Genomic DNA, 27,296 nt, shown 5'->3' with positions numbered 1-27,296 from the left:
AGAGGAGCATGTCTGACAAAAAAAATAGCAAACCCTGTCTGACATTTTCAGAGTAACGGTGGCTAATATTGGTTAAAAGATAGAAATAAAGCTAATATTCAAATCACAAAGAGGAACTGCACTGAGCATTCTGACTTTCTCCAGCAGCTTCAGCGTACAGTATTTTCTTGTTGAGTGTGTGCTTGGGCTTTCCCTCCCTTCTCAGGTTAAATCCACATTGACACAATCTCCATTCTATCATCAGTGAAGCAACGGTATGCTTCCAATCCTGTTATAATCTGAATATATCAGCAGCAGATGGCTACTGATATCAAAATATTTTGTGTGCTCAACATTTTGATGAGAGCGCATGGATAATTATAGATTTCTTATCAAATATTACCCTACCTAACATTTATTTTCAGTGTAATCTGTTCCCCCTGAATATTTCAAATAGTTTATGTCACCAGGAAAATGCTTAGCAGAGTGCTTGCAACAAAGGAAGCAATCAATCACATTTCAAAATTTAATACTGCCTATTGTTTCATAGCATTCTTTAAGCCCTGAAAGGGCTGTTCAGCCTGACCGTCTGATGTGTAAGTACCGAGCTTCTATCAAAGAACTGCCTGAGGCCAAATTTAACAAACCGTTCAGACTATTCATATTTGTAGAACTTTCTGTTCATGAATCAACATTTCATTTGCTTTTGCTGGCTTTACTATTATAGTCAATTATTTTCTTTTTCTCCATCTGGAATCGTTTAATTGTATAACAGTTAACTGTCTTTTCAAGATCAATCTCCTTTGATTAATTACACATAGAATGGAACAACATGAAAGATTAATGTGCAGTTCATACAGAAATCAAACAAAAAGTGATGTATCTTTAGAAAGCATAATTTTATTAGTCATATTTTTTTCAAAAATGATATTATTTAGTAAAACTGCATTAAACCTAAACCATGAATCTAATCATTATTCACTCTGTACAATTGGTTCAGATTGATTTATTCTAAAATTAATTTGCACTCGATTGTAGGAATGTTATGATGCAAAGCATGCAAAACAAAAACAAACAGAAAATAGGAGTTTTCATGTTTCATGTTATAAGAGGGGGAAAAATAAGGGTTGGTTCCCGCTGACTTGATTTGTATCTGTCTATTCAAAATAAGCCCAATCAATATAAAATTCCCTGTATATGGTTACTGGATTATAGCTGGAGATAACCTGTTCTCTCTGATCCAATTAAAGCGACATACAATTGGTCATGTGTAATTGTGATAATCCCAGAAACTAAGGTGACCAACTTTTTTACAATGAAAAGGAAGACACAAATAAATTGAAGAAAAAAATATCATAAATAAAAGAAACATTTTATTCATTGCATCAATAATACAGAATACAGTATAATATGATAAATGCATAATAAAAAACATTTGCAACAATAATATTTTATATTGTAATTATGCTTACATGCCACGCCCCTGCCTGCAGCCGCCCCACCAGCACTGCTGTCCCACCATGTACAGCGGGCCCCGCGGCTCCGAAAGCACCAGCTGCTCTGGCTCCAGCCTCAGGGGCAGCCCGCCATCAACACATCCCGCCTGCAGCCACCCCGCCAGCACCACTGCCCACTCTGCGCAGCCCCGTGTAGAGCAGGCCCCACGGCTCCCACAGCATGGGGGGTAACCGGCCACTGCCACGCCTCACAGCCCCACCCACAGCAGCCCCGCTGCCCCTGCCTCTTGTGCCCGCAGCCATTATTGCCCTAGCAGGGCTGAAGATCAAGAGGAAGTTACCGTGGCATCGCCGCTCCCGTCTCCTCCAGGTATTTTCAGGACTAACTAGGAGATGGTGTATTTGAGTAGCAGGGAGGGGTGCAAAGTCCCTGCCAATTCGTCTTTGCTGCAGACAACTTACATGTGCAAAGTTTGCCGGCCGGGTGTTTTGGCGTGCTCAGCAGCAATTCCTATTGGCTTTCGAAAGCCAATAGGGGGAGTAGCACAGCTCATGCAAAAGTTGAAAAAAAAAACCCATCAAAAAAAGGTGCTGGAATGCTATTCTGAGCATTCTGTGAGAAAAAAAAGCCCTGCAGATTAGTCTTCAAATATTGAAAAGGGGGACATGTAGGAGGACACTTTTCGAGGGAGGACAGAACTCACAAAAGGAGGACTGTCCTCCTTAAAGGAGGATGGTTGGTCACCTTACAGAAACGGATAAATACTTACAATTCTAAGTAATTAAACAGCACACAGGTCATTCTATACCCAAAAAAGTTACAGAAAATGAACTGTATGAAATTTTATTGGGTGTTTTCCTTAATAACAATGGAACTACACTGATTTATCTTACTAGTAATATTGTTGATACTGTTAATATTACATAGCTCTAAATGAAAAATGATACCATTTAATGACTGCCAAAAGAAACAGTTCTCTTCTTGCTCATGAAACAAAACCAAGGACAAGTTTTAGCTGATTTAAACTTGTAAAACATGCACTCATGCAGGCCTATTGAACAGAATTAATCTTAGCCCAAGCAGCTCTTCAAAGAAAGAGTATATAGCATGTGGGGTAACCACAGGGACTCATCAGGAGTTGGGACTGACTCAAAGACAACTACACTTTTCGATATTAAAAAGAATATAACAGATGAGGGCATGATATTCATATGTAAAGTAGGGTAATTCAATATATTTCAGGAAAGATGCTGCAAAACTTATAAGAAGATTTATACAGTACTCCCCTGAAACTCACTGATGCAGCCATATCATTTTCAAATATTGTGTGGCTACTGCAGAAAGATATATGCAGGTCATAGCAGATCAAAGGAATGATAGAACTCCTTCATGTAAACATCATTGCTAAAATAGGCCATTTTCACTGCCTGCCTTTCTTTTGGAATTAAGATGAAGGAACAAAACCTATTTATTCATTTTTTTCTCCTCGTTCTCTTTCTACTCTCTCATCTTATACTTGTTCTCATTTCTAAATTTAATTCTTTTTCCTGCCTGCCACAATGTAGGATTTATTAGGCTATCACAAAGTCCATATTAGATCAGTAATATCATTGAAGATTCTGAAGGGCACCACTCCATTGAGAATTGCAAATTAAAGTTTCTAGGACAAATTATTTTACAGTCACAAATATGTTTATACATTTCAAAGCAAGAGAAACATTTACATGAAATGAGAAATTAGTATGAACATAACTGGAGTGAAACCATTTTCAGTATGAACTTTAAATCTAAAAGTTACGGGATTTTTCAGTTACTGCAGGGGTGAGTGGGAAAAACATTTTATTCAGTTTAGATTACATTTACAAAATCTCTGGTAAAAGAAGAGTTTAAAAATACTTTCTGGATATACGTTTAAAGCAGTTTAAGGGAATCTAGCCATGCCAAGACTTTCTGTTGTTTAAGTGAAAGCAATTAATTCGCTTGCCACCATTAGCAAAGATGCTGCTGGTGATTTAAGCTGTTCAGCAAAAACTTTACCTCTGGTTGTACCCCAGCCCAGTCTAGCACTAAAAATAAATAGATGTTTTTAAAAATATCTCTTTCATTATTTTTAAAATCACTTTCCTTGGCATACTTCTTCTTCTGCCTGCTTACGATATGGTAGGATTAACTTTAGTTAATGGAATTGGAAATTATGCAAGGCCCTGTTTGCATCTAAAAAGCTGGAACATCCAAATATTGCTACCAATATTAGAATAACCACTGGGAAAGGATTTCCCATTTGGTTTTCAGCATAGCATCTATTTCTCCACTGTGTACCCCAACCAGTTTCTAATCACCTTTTGCCTAAATGATCAGTTAGAAAATTATCCCCTCTCCCCCACATATATCTTTTACTTCACAGGAAATTATTTCTTCGATCTTATTACTCTGCGGAATACCAGTTGTTTAAAAAGTCTGGAGCTCCCGCTGCCATTGGGAGACAGGCCAGACGATCCAGTCAGTGTAAATTGTGATAGTTTGGTCAAGCATTTTGTGGATAGAATTGTTCACATCTTTTCCATGTTAGAAGTCAGTTGGAAGAATCTATTGAGATGACAGAACTTATATCATATGGTGTTATTTGGAGGATTTTCAGCCAGTGAATCTCAAGGAAGTAGACAAACTTGTCCGCAATCTTAACTGTGCCAATTGTGAACTAGATTCCTGTCCCTGTTCCTGTTCCTAAACAGCCAAGGATGAGACCGGTTTTACATCATAGGGCAATTCATCTTTGAGAAAAGGGGAGTTACCAGAAGTCCTTAAGGAGACATTGGTTCATCCATATCTCAAGAAGCCATATTTGGATCCAACAACCTTCTAAGATCACTTACTAGCTATTGATACTGTCAACCACAATAACTTTCTACACTACCTTTGCGGGTTGGGAGTTGGATAGATTGTAGTGATTCTGTTTCCTCCCCACTGAAGTGGTATCTATTTATCTACTTGCATTTGCATGCTTTTGAACTGCTAGGTGAAGACAGGCACTCAGCCTGCCGTGCAATGCTCAGGTCTTGAACCCAGGCTGTCAGCTTTCCAGCCAACAAGCCAATTGTCTTAACCGCTGAGCCATCACATATATTTCAGTGCCTTAAATTATGACTTAACATAACTTAAGACATCAAAATATTTAATATTTTCAAAATTCAATAAGAAAACAATGAAACAATGAAATAAAGACCTTAGGTCCCTTCTGTCAGCCAGGGAGCCATAAAGCATTCACATTGGGCAGAACTACAACGCCAGAAAATATGCAGCTTTCCACTGTTTACAACTGCATCAAAGTTTCATTCCACAGAGATTTTTGACCAGCCTATATAGGCTCTGAACTACCATATTCATACCTGTTTCCAATGGTCTCATCTCACTAGAGTTTGGCAAAGACAAATCTATCTATCTTGCATTTGGAATGCTTTGTCTAATCCTGCCAAAAATAAAACCAAAAAGGGGATGGAATATTTGCTTGCACCAGATGATGATGAGACCATCTCAAAGTTAAGAAGTATCTGTTTGCTAATGTTTCTGATTGAAAATGAGAAAGGTCATCCTAATTTGCACATGTCCCACCAAGCACAGGTCAAAATAAAATATATCCAAATATAACAATTTAGTGATTAAATAAATGCAAGTATTTATTTTAATTCTGTGTCATATACTCAATCATTTTTTAGAACTTCTAAGTACCATGCACCACTATTCAGTTTCTCTTTATAAAAATTACAAGCATGACACCAGGTCCAGAGGGTGGTTATGAGATGAATGAAGGTTGTGAGAGGTTGGATTCTGGATAATTTATTATGTAGAACTTCAGGGTACAGTTCTCTCCCCATCTTGTTAAATATCTAAAGTCACCAGGGGAGATAATCCACTAATTTGATGTCAAATATCCACAAAATGCTGATGATACCAACTATATAGTATGTCTTCAACCTGGCCTACTGGGAGATACAGTGAAAAAAATCATGTCCCATTTCTGGAGGCTATTAGGGTTGGATGGAGAAAAGAGGATTCAGACTCAACCCCAAAAGATCAACAGACTATTAATTCAGAGCCCAAATCATTTCAGCACTGTAGTATCTTTGACCGTGATGAAGATATGCTCCCCAGAAAGGGTAGTCTCACAATCTGGGGTCCTCCTGGATTCATGGCTCCTTCTTGAAGACCAAATATAGGCTCACAGCCAGAAGATTGGTAAACTTCTATGTGAGATGCTCATTGTCTTCTACAGAGTGCACAACTCTGAGAAAGACACACATGGAGTGGTGAAGGAGAAAGGGGACACTCATCTAGCCAGCCAGATCAGACAAATTAGCTCTGGTGATCAGTGGGTTGACATATATCTCAGCCACGTAATGCTCTGTCAAATCTAGCAATTAAGGCCAGAAACATTTGAATTTGTTGCACATAAAAGTTAGAAAGGAAGTAAGGAGATTCTTACATGTGTTCATTTCCTCTACAAACATCAACTACATATAAGAGAAAGTGTCTGTTTCTAGACTCCACAGTAAAATAGCTTCTATTGTCAAACAAATAGATTTTCTCCCTATCAGATGATTGCAGTTCACATCTTTCACTCAATGAACATTTAATATGAGCACCTAATATTCTTTTTAACTGCTCTCTCTTTAAAATATGACATTGACACATCATAAAATTCTCGACAGAATTCAAGCTTCAACACAATGAAGGATTTTTTCTTAGAAATGCAATCATACGTCTTTTTCATTCGCTCTTCTTCTACCTGCGAAGTGTAAGTTTTATAAGAGCTATGCACCCTTCAAAAATGATTTGGATGAAGCACTTTGAATCTTATGCAAATGAAGCTCCTCTTTGCTGTCAATTAAAACAGACCACTTGTTTCAAGCTTTCATGTGCTGCTTTAAAAAAAATCTACTCATTAAAGTTAGTGCAATTTTTGAAGTGTTACAGTAGATGGATAACTGCAAAACATTAATAGGCAAATCTATACTGACATAAACAAGGAAATTATCTTATGACACCACAACATGAACAAAGTAATGATCAAGACCAAAGCATTTAATGTGCCTTTCTGTAATTTTTTTAAAAAATGTATTTGGATTGCTACATTTATCAATATAGTACTACACAAATGATAACTGAATAGTCAATAAGTTAGATATAAAAATGTTTTTGCACAGGGATGTTAGGGAAAATGATATAGCTGTGAGTCCTTGTGATTTAGAGTCCTAGCCCAGGTTGAAGAGGAAGAATTAGAGGTATAAATCATAACTTGAGGATGTTTCAGAATCGGTTTCCTTGTATTGATATATTTATTGCTAGGATTCTAAGATTTTCTGAAGCTACCAGAAAACCACTGTTAGAATCAAATAAGCTGTTGACATATGGAAATAATATGACTAAAGCAGGCCTTCAACCTTTATATAAAACACCATTCTGTGACCTGTAGGCCTCTCACTGACTACTTAGCCACAAAGTCCTTCTCCTTTTTTAATCTAATAAATTTCTTCTAATACATCTCTCCCTTTTACACAATATTCTGACTGCTCAGTTCTTGAGCCCCATAAGTACATATTTAAATGTTACATTTTCCATCCCCAAGGAGGGTAAAATCTATTTTACTGACATCTTTATCCTAATAATAAAGTAATTAGGTGTGAGGGCTATTTCTTGCATAGGAGGAGAATAATTGGATATTGGCCAAACAAAACACAAATTAAAAACCAGGCCTCCTCCCTGAAAGAGAGAGCTTCCAGATCACTGAATACAGTAGTGTGGCTAGGGGAAAAGATGCACAAAAATCAATTGAACATTGATTTCACTATATAAAGGACTTGCTTTTGATACACAGCGTACCTTGAATTCGCTCATCATGCCTTCTTTGCTTTTCTGTAATAAAGCACCTTATCAGAAATTCCTGGATTGTGGTATGCCTAGTTTAATTAATTCCAGTCTAGCCTGCTGAGCAGACATCCAACAAGCTCATTAAATGACTCTTCTTTCTCATCCCTAGGATACTTTGGTGTAATTTATATCTTTTTTTTTTTTTTTTACATGAGCAACCCAGGGTGGGAGTCTCCTATTTATACACAGAAATGCATTTCTTCCAAATCTTGCAAATGGAATTATGCTGTGGGATGAGCATCCAGTATCAAAGATTCTGTCCCGTACTTCTTGATCAAACAACATTCTAGGTCTTGGATCCTTGAAAAAGTAGACCCATGATGGTAGTCATAATTCCTTTTTTGCCTCTTAGGCTTGCAAAATTGCATGGAAGGACTTAACCGTGAACTACTAGCAAAGCTTTATGAAGACAATTCACTATGGGTTATTCAACTGAGTTAATATTGAATGGGGGGGGGGGGAGAAAAAGTTCCATTAGAGCTTTATGAGGAACTGAAATTTCCTTCACTTGCATTTTGAGCATTTTTACAGGGGCTCCAACAAATCTATTGCTTTGGAAGAACTTGGGAATAGATTATTTGAGGGTTCACCCAATAACCCTTCATAAAAGCAGGATAATTTTTGTTATGTTATATTAACAGATCTTAGGGGCATGATTTGATTATAACATCAGCTGCTGACCTCAGTTAAAATGTACAGGATGCCAGAGAATGTGATTTATGCCACCTTATTATTATCCAGTTACAGTGATTTTCCCTACTGCTAAGACAACAAAACAAATGAGTATTAATTTTTGTTGCTGTTGATTTGCAGAGTCTTCTTTGGCTAGATTTATACTTTATCTCTCTTTCCCTTATACTACTTTCATTGGCTTTGATGGCTTTTGAAATGCTCTTCTAGATTCTTTCCTCTTCTTGAAACTTTTACTTTTGGGTCTAAATACTAATGACTGGACAGATGAGACTGCTATTATGAGTAAGTAATGGCTCTTACATTCTAATTTTGCCATGTCTTTTTTTTTTTCCCTCGGTAGAAGGCTTTCATTTAATGAAGACTTTCCAACAGTTTGAGGTCTGGAACTGCTTCAGTCTCTGACCTGTTTATCATCTATATCATCATGTGTATAATTTTTGCTAGAGTATATTCTGAAGGGATAAAATGAATAAAAGCATCCACAACTTCATTCTTTTTCCATGCTTTGAGTGAAATTCATAAAGTACATTTTCTTCATAATAAATTATATTCCATAAATTCATATTCTTAAAAATCTTCACAACTCAACTTGAATGAAATTCCTAATGCAATTGAAAATAATATTTCCTAAGGTCCAATCATATCTGTTAGCAAATATTAGAAAACAAAAGCTTCAAAGTAAATTGATCTGTTTAAAAATATTTGCTATTCTGAGGCCATAATGGATCATTAAAATAAAAATAGCACCATAATGGCTTTATTAGGACTAACTAGAAAAATGGTTCTTTTTTAAGTAAGAAACAAAACTGAGATGGATTAGGTTGTGGAAAAAGAACTTAGTGATATAGTAGAAAAGATCCTATTTGAATCAGGATGCAATTTCAGAAAGGTAAAAACTTTCTTAGTCACTGATACAATCAGTGTATGGCTTATTTAAAAATAAACTATTTTTTTATAAACCTGTTATGAACCAATTTGTTTGTGACAGGTTGCCACAAAATTCATAGTCTAAAATTAGAAATTATCAATTCGGACAAACAAGTTATGGAAGATTAATCTTGTTAAACAGTCATAGGCACACTAGTAAATATTTATGGCAAATGTTGAATTGTTTGCAATTCTTTGCAATTCTATACATAAATGAAAGTACTGAGACTAGTTGTGACCATTGAAGCTATACTATTGAATTTTATATCAAGATCATAGAAAGAATATTGCTATAACCACAATAAAAATCCCAGTTAACTTATATTGTCACAGTTACTCTCTGTTCATTTTGTTTTGTATTATTCATGTTGTTAATTTGCTTTTGGCTTCTGCCTGTTATTTGCTGGTACTTAAGACTCTGAGAAAGCAATACATTTTGGGTCTTTAGGCAGAGTTGTGTAACAGTCAAACAGGCCATCATACCGTTGAGTTAAAAAAATAACAAATATTCCTTTCATTTTTGTTAATCATTTTTGCGTAATTAAATAGGCAACATATTATTTGATTAAGTTCATAATCTTATATAAGATTTGATAAACATAAAATGTTCTGCTTAATAGGGATGTGCAGAGTTTCAAATAGGTGCTATCTTTTAAGAATGCTTTCTTCAAAGGCTCCTTCAAAGGCTTGACTCCAAATAATGGACAGATAGGACCACACTGTTTTGCTCTAACTGATAAATGAGCCTTCTATGTATGTCAAAAGCCTCATTCATCCATATGAGGTGATCAATCAAGGGACATTAGTCTCACTTTGATATGATGAATCTCCTCTCCAAAGCAGAGATGTGATGCTGTCATATTTTAGCTTGTTTAATATTGCTAATTTTATAATTAAGATGGTCATATTGGATTTTTTTGCAGGATTTTTTTCCTGTCTTACTGACAATACTCCATCCTAAGATCTACTGCAAAAGATATATAAAAAGTAAAGTCTCATCAAATGGAATCCAACTCCTGTCTTATCTTTTAGGTTTTCTTGACAGAAATACAGAATCTTGTCTTATGAAAAGTTTTATGATTTTCAAACCCAGTTTACAGTCCTGGGATTTTCTCATTCCAGTGTTTACCAGGTCAGACCCTGCTGAGCTATTTTTATGATGAATAATATTTGGTAAGTGCTGCCTGTAACACATATACTAAAAGGTATATGAACATTTAAGAAAATGCATAAATACCAGATTCCTATTAATAACAGGATAGATATCAGACTACTCAGAGGCTTTAAATAAAAAAATGATACAGTATCCAGTAATTTGTAGCAACACAGAATGAAATCATGATTCAAGAAAAGAAATAGATTTATATGGCTTTTATACATCATAATATAATCACCACCAGAAATTAGTACCTCAGAATCTTATGAAACGCATCATATGCTTTGATCATCCAAACAAAGGGGATCACTGAAAAAAATCTGCTGACATAGGAAAACATTGCCCAGTATTTTGTAGCTTTGGAACAGTAATAAAATAGAAATACAAAGTACTTCACTAGGGCTGATAAAATTGTTCAGTTTTTTTCTATCTGTCAGTATAAGAAGTAAAATACAGATGAAGCACCATTAAAGGATTAACCAAATATCATTCTTTTCTTATTGTTATTCTAGTTAAACAAAAGGAGGGGAGAAGATCACATACATTTTCTTCTATAATACTATACTTTGCTATCTGTATTAAATGATAATCAACAAAAGAATAACCTTTAATATAATATAAAACACAAAAGAAACAAATAAAAATGAAGTGAAATGAAATGAAATATAGTCCTCATTTAATTACCACAAAGGAACTCTGTGACTAGGTGACACAATTGTTAAGTGAGACATCATCTATCTCACTTCTGCCACCACTTCTGTTGTTAAGCAAATCATCTGCGTTCATTAAGACATCATGAGACCACAACAGATTTACAGTCACATTTCTGCCATGGTTGTTAAGCGAGTCACCCATAGTTGTTAAAGAAGACATCATCTGATTTTACTGCCAGCTTCTCCACTGTTTCTGCTTATTGGAATTTGGGTGTGAAGCACCAATATCTCAATTTTGTAATTGTAGGATGCTGCAGCATTTGTACATACGAGGACAAAGTTACTTTTTTAGCATTGTTGTGTATTTTGAATGGTCATTAAACAGGGAGTAGTTAAGCGAGAATATAGGTACCAACTGTAAGCTTACGGCACACTTGCATGACAATCAATTTTATTTAATTTAACCAAATTTATTTCCAAATACACTTAGGATTACATAGGACTAATTTCCATCTCAAGGGTTCACCTAGTGTTGAATAAACATTCTGCTAAAAGAGATGCTGTCTTTTCTGCACTATGTACTATGGCATTGGTGGGCTGATATGAAGAAGCCAAGCTGATTTCCTTTTCAACAATAATCTATATTAAGGTCTAACAGCATTAACTTTAACCCAGATTTTTATAAAGAGAAGTGATGTAGTGTTTTCCTCACTAATGTTTTTTTACATTATCTAAGAGACATTATCTAGCAAGTCCCAGCATTTTCTCGCCTCCCCTGTATCTCAACCTGGACATCTGTGACATCAAAATACCAAGTTCTGACCACTTTTCTCCCAGAGATAAATATTTTCCATTGCGTTCAGCTTCTGGGCATCCTCTATTAAGATCATCTTTGCTGTTCTGGTCATGAGTTTAGCTATACCTTCTGAACTACTCCTGTTTTTCATGAGATACTGCAAAATTTTATTTCTTACGGTGACATTGCAAATTTTCTCTTTCTATCATCACCATTAAATTGCTTATTCTCCCCAAATATAAATGTACAAATTCTATCAAACAGGCAGAGGTTTCTTCAAGCATAAATGTATGTGAAAGAGGGATGCAAGAAAAGAAGACTGGGCAGGGAAGAAACATTTGAGTTTGCTGAAGTGGCTAACTTATCCAGCTATGCATTCCTTTGCATTTATATTAGTGTGGCTGATGCTGCTGGAGGCTGCTGAAATAATTTAAAAATACATTATAATTCGAATCTATTTTATAACTGAAACTGCCTGCTAGAACAGTGGCAATACTGGGTTAGTCTAATCTAAGATGAACTGCACTCACCTAATGTTTAGCCCAGATATCAGCTGGCCACAAACATCATTGTAGAAGGAGATAATATGGATGATTAAGTGGTCTTTCAGGGGGGGAAAATCACTATAGCTAGGAGTCACATGGGATAATATCAGTGCTTAAAGCTTCAGGTATACCTGAGGCAATGATAGGGACTTGTCACAAACTGTATGTGGCTTTAAGCAAACAGCTCTAATCTAATCAGCTCATTATTTTTCTACAAGAGAATGATGTCATATTTTTACATTAAATATAGAAAACAGAATCCTTTGGAGCACCAGCCCTCAACATTCTAACATACAAGCCTAGTCTTCAGTTTTTCTCCCTTAATAGATTGGGAGAAGAGCTTCTCACTTGGAGAGCTCTCCTCCAAGAGCAGGGACAGAACCAAAACAATGGAATAAACTACTACCTCAAGAGAACTTTTTAGCTGGCAGCTATTTTCTGTTTCCGCAACTGTGGCTGGTGAATTTAGTAATAAGTCTTCAGAGCAAGTCAAAAGGTAGATGTTCCACTGCATAAAGGTAGGATTGACTGGAAATAGGACCAAGATTCTCCTAATGTAATCTTACAATAAAATAGAATGAGTACTTGTGGGAACATTTTTTGTCTGGATTAACTTGAAACACTGACATCAATCTAGCAGGTCTCAAAGTACATTTCTCCTGTCAACTTTACAGCCCAAGAAACTAGGGAGAGTCCATTCTGGGAGGTTTGCCACATCCACATTCCTTCTGCTGCTTATCCAAATGTTGCCCTGACTGTGGCTCTTCTACCTGTCTCCCAAGGGCATTCTCACATACCACAACATTATTTGAGTTTATCCAATGTATGTAGAATTTCAACCTGGCCCTTTGTAATTAGTTAAGTCAACTTCTAAGGAGACAGTCTGCACATTTTGAATATTCTGAGGAGCTGGAATAGAAGCAGTCTTCTAGAGCCTGTTCACTATATTGTCTGGGAAAGTCACCAGCCCTGTGCTTCAATCTGAGAAGAGGGGCCCTTTATTCTTAGCTACATTGGTGAAATGATATATGAGAATGACCTTGGAGATGGGGAGAAGAGATGCTGCCCAGGGAACAATCAAATAAAAGAGGACATACTCCACAGCTGTATAATGGGCAGAGAAATTCAGAAAGAAAGGAACTCCAGGAAACATGATGCGATGAACTAATTCCATCTTCATGTAAGGCTACATTAACTGACTCTCACAAGCCTGATGAAACAAATCTCCCGCCATCTCTTTTGAAGACTGAGAAATTAGAGAGTCTCCTTTCTGAATTTTTTTCTTTGCCAGTTATGCAGCTGCTGAGCTATGCCCTCTCTCATCTGATCATTTCCTAGGCAGCATCTCTTCTCCCAATGTCCCAAGATCATGTTGTAATCATATGGTTACAATTGGTCTCTATCAAGCTGTTTGGCACTAGTTGCAGTCCAGGATTTTTATCATAGAATACTTGTTCTGAGAATATGTGAAGAACTTCTAGGAAACTTCTCATATTAAAAAGCATTAGAGGTATTGTTGCTTATTCAAACGTTAAAAGGTTCTTTTCTGGGGATCTGGGCTTAGAAGCCATATTACATTTTCCAAGTCAGCACATTCAATTTGATAGGGCAAACACTGACTTAATAAAATTGCTTTCTGAGAAATCCATTCCCTGTTATTTATTCTATTTAACAGACAGCTTTATTTGGGTAGGTTGAAGTCTATGAATACAGACTATGATCATTGCAATTTATAGACAGACCTTTTTTTACTTAATCCCTAGCCTGGGAGCTCTTATTCAATGCAGAGTAGTTCTTAATTTACTGTCATGGACACTATTTTCCATTAGATAGGTGATAACTCTTACCTGATTCACAAAATATAACCAAGAAGTCCAATAGCTGTGAACTAAGCTGGGAGGTTTTAAAGAATTCATATAGGTTCCAAGGATTTTGAAAGAAATTCAGGTTTAATTGGTTCAAAAAAAGAAATCTCTGACCAAATTATATATGCAGTTAACCCATATTGCATTACAGCTTCGCTGTAATAACTGTTACAAATTACAATAGGTTTCTCACCACAAACCAAGCCAAAACTGCTATGCTTTATTTCTCACAGGAAAGCACTTACTGTTCTGGAATATTCATTTCCAAAAGCAATAAATTGGTCCAGAAAATCTGGGTTGACATGCTTTGGGAAGAACATCAGAATACTCCATGTACTTTGAAATACTGCAGTACAGGAGCATGAAGTTTTCATATTCCTAATGATATATTGGGAGATATCTTTTGTTCTTTCCATAATAGCTCCCATATTTTTAAGCAGTTAATTGCACAAACATGGACAATTACTAGAATTTATAATGGATTATTAACTCTTTAACAGTTTTAAAAAACATTTTCTTTAGCTTGTTGATGGAAGAACTGATATCATTATCCCAAATTCCAAACAGACTGCACTCATAATATGAAAAGACTCAAAATAATTGTGGGCCATACAAGGAAAAAAAATGTGTACACTTGTAAGCTCTAGTACAGTTGCCTCAAAACGTATTAACAGACTATTTTCATTGGAAATCCATGGAATGATAAACGATGCCAACGTTTGAGTTAAGCTACACATAAAACAAATGGTGTCAATCTCTGTGTGTAAATGATTGAAAGTCATCAAATTTTATTATACCATATTATATGTTGTTTTGAACAATAGTGTAGTGTTGATGGTAAGAGATAGGGTTTTTTATATGAGAGACAATATCAAATGTTATATTGTCATGTTTATAGTAAAGCTGAATGGCTGTATAGTACAAGTATTACCCTTCCAAAAGTTATTACCACTGAAGTTTTAAAAGTAAACTTTTATATCAAAACAGTCTTCTAATTTTCATTCTTTCTCCCTTGTAAAAGACAATGGCTGCAATTCAATGTATGCTATTTTGGTAGTAAAGCTGGGTCTTTGGTAATAACACTTGGAAAAGATAAGATGGGAGAGGAAAAAAGTGCTTTTTGAGGCACCATAAATGATTCTTTTATTTCCTATTCTTTTGCACATGAGCTATTTTGCTCTGAAAACTTTCTAACATTTGTTAAGAATTACAAAAATACAGAACAAATTGTTGCTTCTGGAGACATACAGCTCTGATTTTATATCTAGCAGCACCACTGTAAGATGTGAAATAAATGATTAGAGAGTCTTTATACTGGAATAATTCCATCAATTTTAGTAGAATCATGTCAGTATAATGATCAGTGGGTGGGGTTTTTTGGTGACTTCTAGTATGAAATTACATTACCTAAACATTTATTTGGGATTATATTTTGAACACATCCATTGAGTCATATACTAGAAATGCTATTCTTTTTATACTAATTGAAAATGTTGCTTTAATGGAGTTTAGATCTGTTGTTTGAGTTGCTGTTTGATGCCATGCATGCAGGATGGATAGGCTCATTTAAAAGTGAAGAAAACACAACTGTTGTGTTCACTGCTTTTTTTGTTAAAAAAAAAAAAAGGTGCCGGAACTCACACACGTCATACAATCTGCCTTGCCTACCCTACAAGGTTCCATCCAAAAAAGGTGTCGGAACTCCTTTCTGGGCGTTCTATGACAAAAAAAAGCCCTGGTTGTGTTATGTAACATCAGCAGCAGGGAGATTATTTGGTTTGGTTGTTGGAGTCTGTTTGCCTTTTTTAAAACTTATAAATTGGCTTTCTTTTACAATAATGCATTTCTGGCTTCTCTACTATGCAGCATTTGGATACTGTATTGCTGCTATTCTGAAGTTTTCCCTCTCTTGCCAAACTTTAAGAAATTGGAGGTTTCCCTAAAATAACAACTTTTGGAACTGCTGTAATATTTTCAGTGACTATTTCCCACTTTCTATTCATATAACTATTCACTCAAATTAAATCCTTAAGTGCCAGTCCTACAAAAATGTTAGTTAGCTGTACTTACATAATACATATCAAGCTGATGGCAATGCTGAAGTTCCAAGTATTAAAGCTCTTTGGAATGTTAGCCTTTTTTTAAGCTCATTAACTAAGTATATATGGAAGGAACATTAACAAAAATCAAACAATGCTCTATTTAACTTACTTAAGGAGGAGGAAAGGGAACACAGAGAAGCAGCATTGTAAGTAAGTGTAATATTAATCAGTAAAGTGCAAAAAAAGTGTGACTTTTGGATATGAACATCCTTGACTTTCATAATTCTTAAATACTTTCTTTTTGTCGTTTTGCTGATGCTGATGTGTGCTCTATTTTAAAATCAGAAAGATAACGGATGTGCTTCTTCAACAGTTAATTGGGTTTTATTTCAGAGATGTATCCTCAACGACAGGTTGACCTGGTGGTGGACTTTCAACTTTCTCTTTCATATCTACTGCCCAAGGTGAGAAGGTCAATCTTAAGGGAAGTACAGAAGATTGCTTGATCCCCAAGAAAACATCCCAAAGTCATAACATTTGTTGCAAGCTGTAATCACTTTATCTTCTTTTCATCATTTTAAAAGGAGAGATAAGCTATGATGTTGCATGGATTTTCATTAATCAAGAGCAGTTAAAATGTGAATGAATACCATAAATTAATATGTGGTGCTTTTTTCTAAAAAATGTTTAGCCTGTGTTGACTTCCAGTGGCAAGTATGTACCTGATGATATCAGTATCAATGCCTTATGTTAATAAAGTATTCATTTAAAAAAGCAATTTTTTTTAGTTTAGTTAGCTATAATGCAGAGGAGAGACTACAGCTAGTCCTTGCTTAACAATCAGTTTACTTAGGGACTGTGACAATAGAACCTCTTCCTTCCCAAAAAAGCTGTGTATGATCCAATTCCAGAATTCTAATGGTTGCACACACATGACCTGCATTCAGTTCTGCATTTACATGACCACATTTTAGGCAGTTGGTAACAGGCTCAATTTATAGTCAGTTGCAATTTTCCTTTGTTATGGTTTGCCAGTTTCTCGCCTTTTCCCAGCGAAGGAATACATTAATTCACTTAACAACTGCCACATTCAATTAATTACTGTGGTTTTGACTTAATGACTACTTCAAAAAAAAAAAAGGTCATAAAATCAGGCCCAGTCATAAGAATGCCATGATTTAAATTCTCGGCTTCATTATACTTGCAAGTCAAGAACTACCTATAAATCATATAGATTTTTTTGTCTATAGAAGCATTATTATACACATGGATAAAATCATTTATGAGGAGTCCTTGGTCCTCTCCGAGCTTGCTTGTTTTCTTGGAGATGTTTCATTAAGCAAACTAGGTAACGTCATTAGTGCTAGCAGCCACCTAGTTTGGGTAATGAAACCTCTGCAAGAAAAACACCAGCACTGATGATTTTACCTAGTTTGGATAATGAAACATCTGCAAGGCTTAAGCAGTAGGCTGAAATAAATTGGATGGAATATAACAGGTGGAACTGTAAAGCTCTTCATACAGGGAGAAAAAATGTAAGATAGAAGTATGGGGGGGGTCGAATGTGGATTGGCAGTAATTAATGTAAAATTAATAGCAATAGCAATAACAGTTAGACTTATATACCACTTCACAGCATTTTACAGTCCTCTCTAAGTGGTTTACAGATGTGGAGATGTGGTAATAATGATGCGACATACTTTCATATTTGGTGGAATTGCAAAAAAGTAAAGGCTTTTTGGATTATGATTTGGTGGAACATTCAAAAGATTTTTAGAAGAAAGATAAAGTTTACTCCTCAACTATTTTTACTTGGTATTTTCGTTGACTTAAATGAAAAAGAAACTACTTTGATGTTGAATTTATTAACTGCAGCAAGGTTATTAGTAGGTTTATACTGGAAGAAAGATTCTTTGCCTACTTTAGAAGAATGGATATTTAAAGTATCTAGTTTTGCAGAAATGGCAAAAATTTCTGCTTATTTAAAGGATCATACACAAGAAAGATATATTATTGTATGGAGAAGATGGATAGATTATATTCAGAAAAAGTATGGAATTAAAAAGTTTCATTTATTTTATGAATGAATATTAAATATTATAGAGAATTGTTTTATAGGTTATGGAGTTAAAGGTTAATTATGACATTTTTTTCTTTTCTTTTTTTTCTTTTCTTTTATTATTATAAATTTTGTTATTATTAACCCTGTATTCTGCTCTGGGAAGTGAAGGGAGGGGGGTTGGGGGTGGGAGGGAGGGTAAGGGGGGGATAATGTACATATTCTTGTGACCTTAGGTTGAATAAGAGCCAGCAACCTGATGTAATTGGTAAAAAGGCAAATACTGTCTTGGAGTACATTAACAATATGGAGTCCATATCATAGGAAGTAATTCTTCTTTGTTGTGGTCAGGCCCATTTCTTGAAAGACTAAAGTATGGAAAAATCATACTGGAGAATCTCTAGTTATATGTTCGCTAAGAGTTGGCAATGACTTGATGGCACATGATCAATCAAATCTTTTTATACACATATTTTTCAAATATGTATAAAACTGGCATTACTATAATTTTTAAAGAATAACTGTCTTTAGAACAACAAAATAGGATAATCAGTATATAATGTAAATTATTTGCATTACCCAACTATAAAGCAATATTTATGCAAATTATAAGACAATATTATTCTCCAATTGTATGCTTCCCATTGAAAGGTTTATTTTTGTACCTGCCCAACAACAGAGAGAATAAAGCATGAGATAATAGCAATAGCACTTAGACTTATATACCGCTTCACAGTGCTTTACAGCCCTCTTTAAGTGGTCCTCATTTTACTGACCTCGGAAGGCTGGAAGGCTGAGTCAACCTTGAGCTGGTGAGAATCAAACTGCCAAATTGCAGTCAGACGGCAGTCAGCAAAAGTAGCCTGCAGTACTGCAATCTAACCACTGTGTTACCAGATATCTTTCCAATAATAAGGAAGGAAGGAATAGAATAGAATAGAGCTGGAAGGGATCTTGGAGGTCTTCTAGTCCAGCCCCCTGCTCAAGCAGAAGAACTTATACCATCACAGACAGATGAAGGTCTAGTCTCTTCTTAAAAATCTCCAGTGATGGAGTGCCCACGATTTCTGGGGGTAAGCTATTCCACTGGTTGATTGTCCTCGCTATCAGGAAGTTTCTCCTTAATTCCAGATTGCTTCTCTCTTTGATCAGTTTCCAACATTCTTTCTTGTCCTTCCCTCTGGTGCTTTGGTGAACAACCTGGCCCCCTCTGCCTTGTGGCAGCCCCTCAGATACTGGAACACTGCTATCATGTCTCCCCTATTTCTTCTTTTTTTAGGCTAGCCAAACCCAAGTCCTGTAGCTGTTCTTCTTATGTTTTAGTCTCCAGGCCTTTGATCATCTTAATTGCTCTTCTCTGAATTTTTTTTTCCAAACTCTCTTTTTTGTGATATGGTGACCAAAATTGGCTGCAGTATTCCAGGTGTGGTCTTACTAGGGTTTTATAAAGCGGTAATAATACTTCTTGTAATCTTGATTCTATGCCTCTGTTTATACAACCCAGGATTGTATTAGCTTTTTTGATTGCTACTGCATACTGCTGGCTCAAGGACCCCAAGGTTCCTCTCAGAGTTGCTGTTTTTAAGTCATGTAAGGAAGATGCTGACTGCTCTGCCCTTCTTTAAGAAAGCAGAAGTCCACACTGAAAATAAATTGATATTGAAATCCACAGAAATGGTAAAGTAAAATAGAGACTATTGAAACATATTCTAGAACAAAGGTCCTTTGAATTAACTATCCTTATAAATGATAATGTATGGACAATATATTATCCTTAGAAGTGGTGTTAGGGAAGCACAGATTCATTTCTCATTTTTTGGTCAGAGTTACATTCTCTTGGGGAAAATGGTTGGGAGCTGCATTATACTCAAAGAAATTAGTTGACAGGTCAAAATTAAAAGTGGACAGACTTTTCCTTTGCCATACCTGTTTTCCCTCTGTTCCCTTCTGTCTACCCCAGAGGTTGTCAAAGGAGCAGCAGACCACTAATCAATGACCCTAGGTTTCCCTGGCCTCATTGTGATATCGAGAATATTAGGCAGAAATTAGTGACCTTTCTGGAATCAGCATACATTGCATTGACTTGGGGGGGGGGGGGAAGAACCTGTTTCTGAGAAAGGCAGGAAATAGAGCATTTTGAAGCAACTGTGAAAAATCACCAAAAGAGAAAATAAAAGCCCTGCATGGTATAAATTTGCCCAGCTCCAAAGTAGAAACCTGTTTCTCTGCACAAGAATTTAATCCCAGAAACATAGCCTAAGGACAACATTTATTGTGAGGTAATAGCTGAGAAAATTGGAAGCGCTTGACTTCTGCCATGAGGCTCCAGGGACATTATGATTAATACATAATCTCTTATAGCTGTTGTTAAATTATAGTTTAATTTGTTAGTAAGGTTTTATTATTACTTATGAAAAAGCAAAAAAAAAAAAAAAAACAAACTTCAAGACAGAGGAACTCTCTCATTAGTTTTTGTAATTTAAGGTGCCAGTTCGTGAACTATTATAATACTCCATAAAATTTCAATGACTTGAACAAACATAAAAGAATATGCTTGGGTAGCTTTTCCTGTGTGGATATAAATAATGTATTTGGGAAATGCTTATAAAATCCCAAACAGAATGAAAAACATACCTATTTAGCATCAATTGGAAAGCCAGAATATAAACTGAATAAATCAATCAATAAATTTGCTATTATTTTTAAAGGATAAAAGATATTAGCTATTGGTATAGCCCAAATATTTGCTGTTTAGAATGTATCATCTAACATATGACTTTGGGCAAGTTCTACCCAACTTATTGATACTAAATTCTAATCCTGTAAAACGATTTACTGTACTTTTGGTTACATGCAATAACAAGGTTCTATAAAATAAAAATGATTTCTGCTCTATAGCAAAATAGAAACATTGGAAATCATGATAGAAAAATACATTGAATTAAGTCTTTAAACATGTGTTTAAAGTTTTAGTCACTCTTTCTGGATAATGACCAGGCAACCCTATCGGTATAGGTTTTATTTACAATCTTAGAAACTGGAAAGAGAAGTAATTGTTTCCTTCCTGGCTTCATTGCTCAGATATATCTATAGCAACTTTTTGAAACATAACTCAAAAGCTATGTGGACTAAAATTATTTGCAGAAATAAAACTTGGCATTCTTTGAACGTTTCTTTATCAGAGCTAGTTCTTTCCAAATTGGGAATAATAATCAGAAGGTAGAAATAGTATGATAACTTGCAATGAATTCAACAGCCTCAGACCTGCAATGTAACAACTTTTATAGGGTAATATTATATTACCCAATCTATCTTTTTTTTCCTAACTAGTCTAGTTGATTTCCCAGTAGTTCCATGTGTTAATTCTAACTACAGTAACTTAAAACACTAGAGAGTGCTTTTCTGCAATGAAAACTACTGCTAGCTGTAGTTGAACAACTTATCACCTTTGTCAGTTAAAGTACTATTTCCCCTCTGTGTTTTATCCGTATATGTTTATGGACAAATAAAACTACAGTATCAAAACTGCTATCATTAAACATTATCCCACTTTCATGGTTCTTTTCTGGCCACTGAGATTCTGAAAACTATAATAATTATGGAGGTGAAACCAGCTTTCTCATTCAGTTTTAGATGCAGAAAGTCATCTAAACTCATACCAGGAGTGAATGTTAGACTAAGACAGGGGTAGGCAACCTTGGCTCTTTTATGACTTGTGGACTTCAACTTCCAGAATTCTTGAGCCAGCTATGGTTGTGTCCCTCAAGAGTCAATCTCAATACAAAGGTATCTTTTTAGTTTTTATATCATATTTGGTCACCTGAAATTATTGTGTGTATCTTCAGATCTCATACTTCCCAATAATCTTCATTCATAAGCTTCCTCAACAATGCATAAAAGTTTGTAGTTTATTCATGGATTGTACACTAGCAGCCTTGACTCAGTTCCTTAACGTTCTCAAAGCCACTAACTTTTATGGGCCATACTAAGGTAAGCTATGGCAGGGCTTTTCAACCTTTTCACAGATTGTACCATTTTTAGGACATGACAATATTTGAGTGCCACCAGTACTTAGCAAGGTGTCAAAAACATGATGACTGAAAAAAGAGGGGGTTGAGCTTTACTGATTAGATTCATTTGTTGTTATAGAAATGGCTAGTTTATAATATTATGGAAAAGTAAAAAGTTGAGGTTCAGTATTAATGCTTCCTTCCTACTGCAACAGTGGAACTCAGAAGTCAATGCCTTTTCTTTTCTTTTTCCCTTCTCCCCCTCACTTTTCCCCTTTTCTCTCATCCTTCGCTCGCAACCCCCCTCACCCTTTGCTAGCAAAAGCCTCTTGCTTGCTCACATTCACGCACACATTGCTTGCACAAGCTTCTCCCTCACTCTCATTCACACACATATTGTTTACAACAGGGCTTTTCAACCTTTTCACCCATTGTACCACTTTTAGGATATGGCAACATCCGAGTACCATCAGTCGCCTAGCAAGGTGTCAAAAACTTGATGACCCCCCCCAAAAGGAAAAAAGTGATAAAGAACTGGTAGTCCTCGACTTACAACAGTTTGCTTAGTGACAGTTCAAAGTTACAATGGCACCGAAAAAAGTGCCCCCCAAGCCACAGCCGAGCAAGACAGTGCCCGGTGGCACTCTTCCTCCTGTCCAAGGTTTTCATTGTTGTGAGCATTTCTGTTGAAGATTGACACTGGGGGTGGGGTGGGGGGTGTTTGGTTTTTATTCCCCCCGTCTGCTGGGTGGTTGCAGCAGGTTTTGGTCATTTCACATGACCCTGGGACACTGTGACAGTCATAAATATGAATCAGTTGCCAAGCATCTGAATGTAAATCACAAGACCCTGGAGATGCTGCAACATTCCAGCTGATTGGCGCTTCTTCTGGGCTCAGCAGAAGCACCAGGATCAGTGCTGCTTTCCAGCTGATTGGTGCTTCTTCAGGCCTCAGCACCTTCAGGATCAGTGCCGAGCTCCAGCTGGAACCTGGCACTGATCCTGGCGATTCCACTGAGCTCTGACAGCCCCAAGAAGCACCGATCAGCTGGAAAGCGGCATTGATCCTGGTGCTTCCACTGAGCCCTGACAGCCCTGCAGCTCCAGCCATCTCTCGCTCGGGCTTGTGCAGTGCTGCCATCGGTTCAGCTCATTCCCCTCCCCCACTACCACTTTTCTAGGATGGTCGCGTACCACCTGCCAGGTGCCAATGTACCACAGGGGTACCCATACCACTGGTTGAAAAGCCCTGAGCTACGGTGCTAAAAATACCCAAAGAGTTTGCATGAAAATCAGTGCTATACTAAAATCTGCTCATAAGATCTAAGATAGTCTTGGATTTCCCATTGCTTGGCAATACTAGTACAAGTAGATCACTATTATAAAAAAAACTGTAAAAGAAGAATAGCTAATACTGAGTGAAAAGCAGTGTGGGTGAATATGGAGACTGCAGAATGTTTACAAACTGCATCTCAACTGTGTTTGGCCAACTTCAACGCTATATTAGCCAGCTGCTTTTTGCTTATGCAATCTCAACTTATATGGTTAGTTTATGGTGAGCAGGTTGTTCAAAAGCAAAACAACAACAAAAATCTGAGTTGAAGAAAGTGTTCTGTGTGAACATAGACATCTTATACTATGCTCCTTGGAAAAAGTCTCATAGAAATAATAAGACGTCTGAGCAGAGATGTATAAAATAGTGCTGATAAACTGTGGAAAACAAGAGAAAAGTAGAGATGGTAATATACTAACATACAATCCTTGGGCATCAATATATTTGGGCAATATGCAAGTAGACATTGCTTTTTCTCTGGATAGGAGATATCAGTAACACTGCAATCTTACACATGTTCTGTCTAGAAGAAACTTCTGCTGACGAATGGTTTTTAATCCCAGATAAAGTGTTACACGGTTATTCAAAATAAATTTCATTACATGCTATGAGGACTTGTTGACTCCTGAATAAAATCCACAGTATTTATTTAGCGTAGGGCTAAATTTATCATTGACTTATTTTGGAATAATTAAGCACAGAATCACACAGCACTTCCCCATAGTTAATATATGATAAAGCTTTAATCATCTCTCTCACATACAAAAGAAAACTCCTAGAGTAAGAAATTAAGTAAAAATGGAATGGTTTTGCCCCTTTTCCAAAAGTGCAGTTTATATTTCTGTATATGAGTTCCTATGGGAAGCAGTGGGGATACAGGTCAAGCTGTAGAGTTTTATTTAATGCTCACTTTATGGTAACCTTGAGAGTATTTTGAATATTTTATGAAAAGTAGAACATCAGGAGATTTGAGTCTGTGGAACAGATGAAAAAAAAGGTAAAAGTAGTACAGGCAAAACTCATAATAATTAGAAGCGCAAAAATTTGCAAAAGAACTGGGTTAAAAATAAGCAGGTCATTAAGCTAACTAAACACAGAATAAACACTTCAAATTAAAAGGCAGAGAGGAACAATATCTCTCAATCAAGAACAACTTCTTATAATCTTAGTGGCTCCAGGTGTACTGTATGGGAATCTACTGGATCTCAGGCCAGCCTGATAAACCATGGGAAGCAGTGTGATGGATTGTTAAGGTATATAGGGAAACAGAGCGGACATTGCTTCAAGTGCGACTTTGGTGACATGGTGGTGGGTGAAGTTCGCTTAGGGAGCATTTCGGGGACCTGGCAGGCAAATTCCCCCCCCCCCCGCTCCCCCAAGCTGTCATCCCGGCCTTTCCCCACTCATCGCAAACGGCCGGCCAGCCCCTCTTCCCTCGGGCGGTTTAAATGATAAACCCAACGGGTCAGAAAGCCTTATATTGTAACGACATCGCACATACCACGGTGTTTTTCATCATTGCTTTGATGGTGAATCCATCGCTGACCTGCTTCTTGGTTCTTCTTGCGTGTCGCAGCGGCTCCTGCAGCTGCTGGGGTCTAAGTTTGGGGGGGCTTACACCCTCTTTCTCTGCCACCATCTTCACTGCTGGCGGCTGCTGCTATTGATGCACGTGGGATTTGAGGTCGGAATTTTAACAGGAAACTACTTGGGTACGAGAACAGATTTTTTTTTCCTTGCCCAAAAAAAAAAAATCCTAATTTTCGTCCCTTTGCATTTGCTCCCTTCACCCCTTGGTTTAGCCCCTGGGAAGGCTCCTGTGTGGCTTCGAGGAAGAGGAGGAGGGGAAGGGGGGGAATATATGCCTGTTTCTAACACCAACTCGCTTCTAGGGAATCGGTTGCTGGGCAACGTATCAACAATCTGCCGCGGGAGCACCAGCATTCCACCCTTGTCGGAAACCGCGGTACCGCTGAGTGGACTCGATTTACATACGCATGCGCAATCGGCGTAACTGAAGTCACTCGACTCCGTGAAGTCACAAAGTATAGTAGCTGAATTATTTTGCCCTCAGTTTACAGAATTGAGAGGATAGCAGCGTAGCAGGGTTCAGACAGGCGTTAAAATACGTGGAAGGCAGGATGGACGCTCGGTCGCTTTTATTAGTCTTGTGGCCCTCTCTAACCTTTAACTTTCCTATGTATGGTTTTGTTCTGAAAACCAAAAGTAGTTCTGAATCAGAAAATGTGAGCGCCACTGGTTCCATGAGGAAAAGTTACCTAGTTCAGAAAGCAGAGCAAATTAGAGCGATTAATTGACTATCCCCATATATACTAGCCTGACATTTGGAACTTTTGGTCAAAGTATATTTTATGTAGAATTTTCGAAAATGAAGGGGTTGTTAATTCCATCCTACGCGTTTCCTGATGAGTAAATTCTACTGGCATTCTTGGGACTCGTTCTCAACCAGCGTATCTTCTCATTTCTTGTAAAAAGACTAGGAATGTGCACGCTGGTGAGATTTCATTTGTTTATTTTGCAAATGAAATAGTTGTAACCTGCCCCACTCTCAAAAGACTCTGGGGCACCTACAACTTCAAACAAAACAATAATAAATCCAAATGACCACCATAAACAAAACAAGCACTAAGAAAAATTACGTATTAGCCCCACACTTGATCCGTTAATGACTTTTATTTTAATCGGACTGGTGTTGCTTTTATGGCGAGAAAGCGAAAAATTGCAAAGTAGAGCGCTGTACTGTATAAATAAAAAAAGGAATTTGCGTTATTTTAAATGTTACTCATACTGTAAACATTCTGCTTTAATATCAAAATAGTTTGGTCTGATGGACTCTGAAAAAAAAAAATCCAATACAGAATAACCGTATTTGTTCTACATCTATTATAAGCTGATGGAAAAAAAACCTCAAAGGAACCCAAAAAATAACAACATCCAGGGAAGGAATTGAATTCATTTCGCTGCGCTTTTAAACATCGTTTGTTCCCTTAAGACTCATTTCTTCAGTGACGTGGAAGTCAGCAAAGAATTAGTTCTAACCATGCTGCAGTCTCGTTTTATTACGAAAAATATTGCGGTAACGCACAGAAAAGGATGTGCAATCTCCATCTCAAAGGGAGGAATTCTACCCGGATCAATGCAGAAATGCAGAATACGTATGCAGAATAGGTTGAACCAGGAGACTATAGTACCGAAAGAAAACAGCCGGGCTACTTGAAAGATACATTTGGTTCCCTGTATTACACGCGGAGTACTCCAGTGCAGGAGGAAGGTGGAGCACTCACTACATTTCCCAAAGCGCTTTGCAACGTGGCTTTGTTCGCCTGCGCACTGGGCACCTTACCGTCTCGCCGGCCTGCAGGGAGCGTAGATCCTCAAGTTCGCCTTTTGCAGTTCGAATGTGAACAGATCAGGGTTTCAGAGCGCCCCCCCCTTGCCATCAGTGGCCATGATCGGTGAGTGAAACCCGGATGTAATCCTTCACATACACCCCCTTATTTTGTGCGGGGAGGGCGCGAGATGGCGGAAAGGAGAAGGGACAGTGAGGTTGTATGTTTGCTGCACAGTGCAGCTCTACCTTTTTGCACACGGATACGATTTCATGTCGGGTCATTTCGGATTTGGAAATCCCACGTTCATTTTATAGCTCAAAGGTTATCCCCCAGGCGCCCATTTGCGAACTTTCGAGGTATTCCGATATTTCCGAAGGCAAGATGAGAAGGAGAAAAAGAGGACAAGGGAAACCCACATTTAAGTGAAAGCAAGATCTAAAAGTCGTACGAAGGAATGTGGGAGGAGACTGTAGCTATTCAGATTAGCTTTTGCGTGACGTCG

At 37.0% G+C, this 27,296-nt stretch overlaps 2 protein-coding genes across 3 annotated transcripts in view; one reads left to right on the top strand and one right to left on the bottom strand.

The window, feature by feature from the left end:
* Positions 1-25,410, bottom strand: part of LOC120312741 (parkin coregulated gene protein-like) — a 139,764-nt gene extending 114,354 nt beyond the window's left edge. Inside the window, exon 1 of the mRNA XM_039353874.1 lies at positions 24,943-25,410. Coding sequence (XP_039209808.1) covers positions 24,943-25,080 — 138 coding nt within the window. The 5' untranslated portion in view covers positions 25,081-25,410. The remainder of the gene's footprint in view (positions 1-24,942) is intronic.
* Positions 25,411-26,794: 1,384 nt separating this feature from the next.
* LOC120312740 (E3 ubiquitin-protein ligase parkin-like) overlaps positions 26,795-27,296 on the top strand; it is a 489,002-nt gene continuing 488,500 nt past the window's right edge. For both annotated transcript variants that reach the window (XM_039353870.1, XM_039353872.1), the window contains exon 1: positions 26,795-26,917. In XM_039353870.1, coding sequence (XP_039209804.1) covers positions 26,911-26,917 — 7 coding nt within the window. In that variant the 5' untranslated portion in view covers positions 26,795-26,910. The remainder of the gene's footprint in view (positions 26,918-27,296) is intronic.

The sequence above is a fragment of the Crotalus tigris genome, unplaced genomic scaffold (assembly GCF_016545835.1).
Source record: "Crotalus tigris isolate CLP2741 ecotype Arizona unplaced genomic scaffold, ASM1654583v1 scf7180000018526.697782, whole genome shotgun sequence".
NCBI classification, from domain to species: domain Eukaryota; kingdom Metazoa; phylum Chordata; class Lepidosauria; order Squamata; family Viperidae; genus Crotalus; species Crotalus tigris.
The sequence above is the reverse complement of the archived record's forward strand: the minus strand, read 5'-3'. Positions and strand labels throughout refer to the sequence as shown.